Raw genomic sequence first — 2,500 nt, forward strand, 5'->3', positions numbered from 1 at the left:
CTCTTTCTCTTTATTTCTCTCTTTCTCTCTCTCTCACTCTTTCTCTCTTTCTTTTTTTCTTTCTTTCTCCTTCCCTCTCTCTTTCTTTCTCCTTCTCTCTCTCTCTCTCTCTCTCTCTCTCTCTCTCTCTCTCTCTCTCTCTCTCTCTCTCTCTCTCTCTCTCTCTCTCTCTCTCTCTCTCCCCTTTCTCTCTTTCTCTCTTTCTTTCCACCCCTCTATCTCTCTCTCTCTTTCTTTCTTTCTCTCTCATGCGCATTCTCTCTCCCTCTGTTAACCACCTATTTCTATCTATATATCTATCTATCTATCTCTACCACGTTCGCTTATCACTAATTTCATCTCTATTTCTCACTACACATCTATCGATCTACCAGTGTTAAGCAGACGATACTCACATCATTATAAACACGAACGACACATCATTATCAACACGAACGGAATACAAACATCTACACTATACCGAGCCGGATCGGTGGATAATACTCACCCTGGCATCGCTTCTGGTCGACCAGCTGATAGCCACGATAACACGAACAGGTGAAGGACCCAGCTGTGTTCCTGCAGAAGTGGTCGCAGCCTCCGTTGCCTTGGCGACACTCGTCCACGTCTGTGATAAGGATAAGGATAAGGATAAGCTAGATTTGCGGAGGAGATGCTACGCCGGGCTTGTATGCAGTGACGCGAGCCCGCCATCATGTCTTTTAGTTTGTTTTGGGAGAAGGAAGGGGCCCTAGGGTGTTCGGAATCAGTGTTATTTTGTTTTTTATTTTAGTCTAGTTGTTTGGTTTTCTGGTTTATCTATTTGTATTTTTCGTTTCTTGGTGGTGGGGATTATCTTTTATGGGGATTTGTTATTGTTTTTGTTATTGTTTTTTGGGGTTTGTTTGTGTTTTTTTTTTTCTCCTTTCGAATAGAAGAAGGAAAACATATCTTGTCACCGGTACGTACTGGCTAAAAACAAGACTTTCTCCGGCTCGAATAATCGAGTCACATTTATCCCTCCCCTTACCATCAAAAACAAACAGTACAAATAAACCCTAACAAAAACCCTAACCAATCATTACAAACAAATAAGATAACAACAAAACAGAGAAAAAAACAATAAAAAAAAACATGAACAATAAAGAAGAAGATGAAAATCCGGCGCAAAACTCCACGACGCAACCCGGACACAAGAACCCTCACGCGAAGGGCAGCGAGGCCTCACCTTCGCACCGCCTGTTGTCCACCAAGCGAAACCCGCGGCGACAGGAACAGGTTGAGATGGAGAGAGGAGGGGACGAAGAGAGGGGGTGGAGATCGGAGTTCCCCTAGAGGAGAGGAGAGTGGGAGATAGAGGGAGATGAGGAGAGGGGGGAGGAGTTTAGAGGGGAGAGGAGAGGGGGAGGAGAGAGAGGGAGGGACGAGAGGAGATTTGGGGGAGGGAGGGGAGAGGGAGAGGGGAGAAGAGATGAGAGGGGGAGATAGATAGTGAAGGAAAGATGTGCTTGGGAGGGGGAAGAGAGAGAAGGTTGGTAGGATGAGAGAGGGGGGAGGGGAGGGGGGAGGAAGAAGGAGGAGGAGGAGGAAGGTGTGGGGTGGTACTTTCGTGCTTTTTTTTTTTTTTTTTTTTTTTTTTTTTTTTTTTTTTTTTTTTTTTTTTTTTTTTTTTTGGGTTGTGGTGGTGGGGGGCTAGGGTGAGGGAGGATGTTTGTGCTTGTGCGAGGGGGTGGGTGGGTGGTAGGAAATGGGGAGGGGAGGTGAGAGGGGGGGATGAGGGTGAGGGAAGATTTCGTGCTTTTGCGAGGGGGGTGGTTGGGGGGGGTAGGAATTGGGAGGGGGGGGGGAAATGGGAGGGGGGATAAGGGGAAGAGGGAGGGGGAGAGAGGGAGATAGAGAAGTAGGGAGGAAGAGGGAGATAGAGAGATAGGGAGGGAGAGAGAGAGAGAGAGAGAGAGAGAGAGAGAGAGAGAGAGAGAGAGAGAGAGAGAGAGAGGCAGAACGAGAACGAGAACGAGAGAGAGAGAGAGAGAGAGCAGAAAAAACAAAATAGAAGAAAAAAAAGAGAGAGGAAGAAAGAATGATAAATAGAACAAATAAATAACCACCCTTTAGGTACATACACATTTTCCTCATAACACCGAAAACCAACAGATACAAAAAAAATAAAAAAATAAAAAAAAATAAAAAAAACAACAAAAAAACATGCAAGCCAGCACCTCCTCAAGCCAGACACTCACCAAGACACCGCGTATCACCCACAAGCCTGAAGCCACGTCGACAAAGACACACGAAGGACCCTTGGGTATTCCTGCAGTGATGCTCGCAACCGGCGTTATTCTCACGGCATTCGTCTATGTCTGAAGATGGAAAGGGAGAAGTAGAGATGGAGGAGGAATGGGGGTGTGTGGGTGGGGGTGAGGGTGGGTGTGGGTGGGGGTGGATGGGGGTGTGGGTGGGTGTGTGGGTGGGTTAGGGTGTGTGGGTGGGTGGGTGTGGGTGTGTGGGGTGGGTGTGGGTG

General features: G+C 47.2%; 1 protein-coding gene across 1 annotated transcript in view; it reads right to left on the bottom strand.

Annotated features, from left to right (window-relative positions):
* Nucleotides 1-2,500, bottom strand: part of LOC122263555 (uncharacterized) — a 101,142-nt gene that overhangs the window by 26,275 nt on the left and 72,367 nt on the right. Inside the window, exon 9 of the mRNA XM_086550033.1 lies at nt 488-607. Coding sequence (XP_086406159.1) covers nt 488-607 — 120 coding nt within the window. The remainder of the gene's footprint in view (nt 1-487; nt 608-2,500) is intronic.

The sequence above is a fragment of the Penaeus japonicus genome, unplaced genomic scaffold, assembly GCF_977035675.1.
Source record: "Penaeus japonicus unplaced genomic scaffold, GWHDUDI00000001_assembly GWHDUDI00000023, whole genome shotgun sequence".
Classification (NCBI taxonomy): Eukaryota; Metazoa; Arthropoda; class Malacostraca; order Decapoda; family Penaeidae; genus Penaeus; species Penaeus japonicus.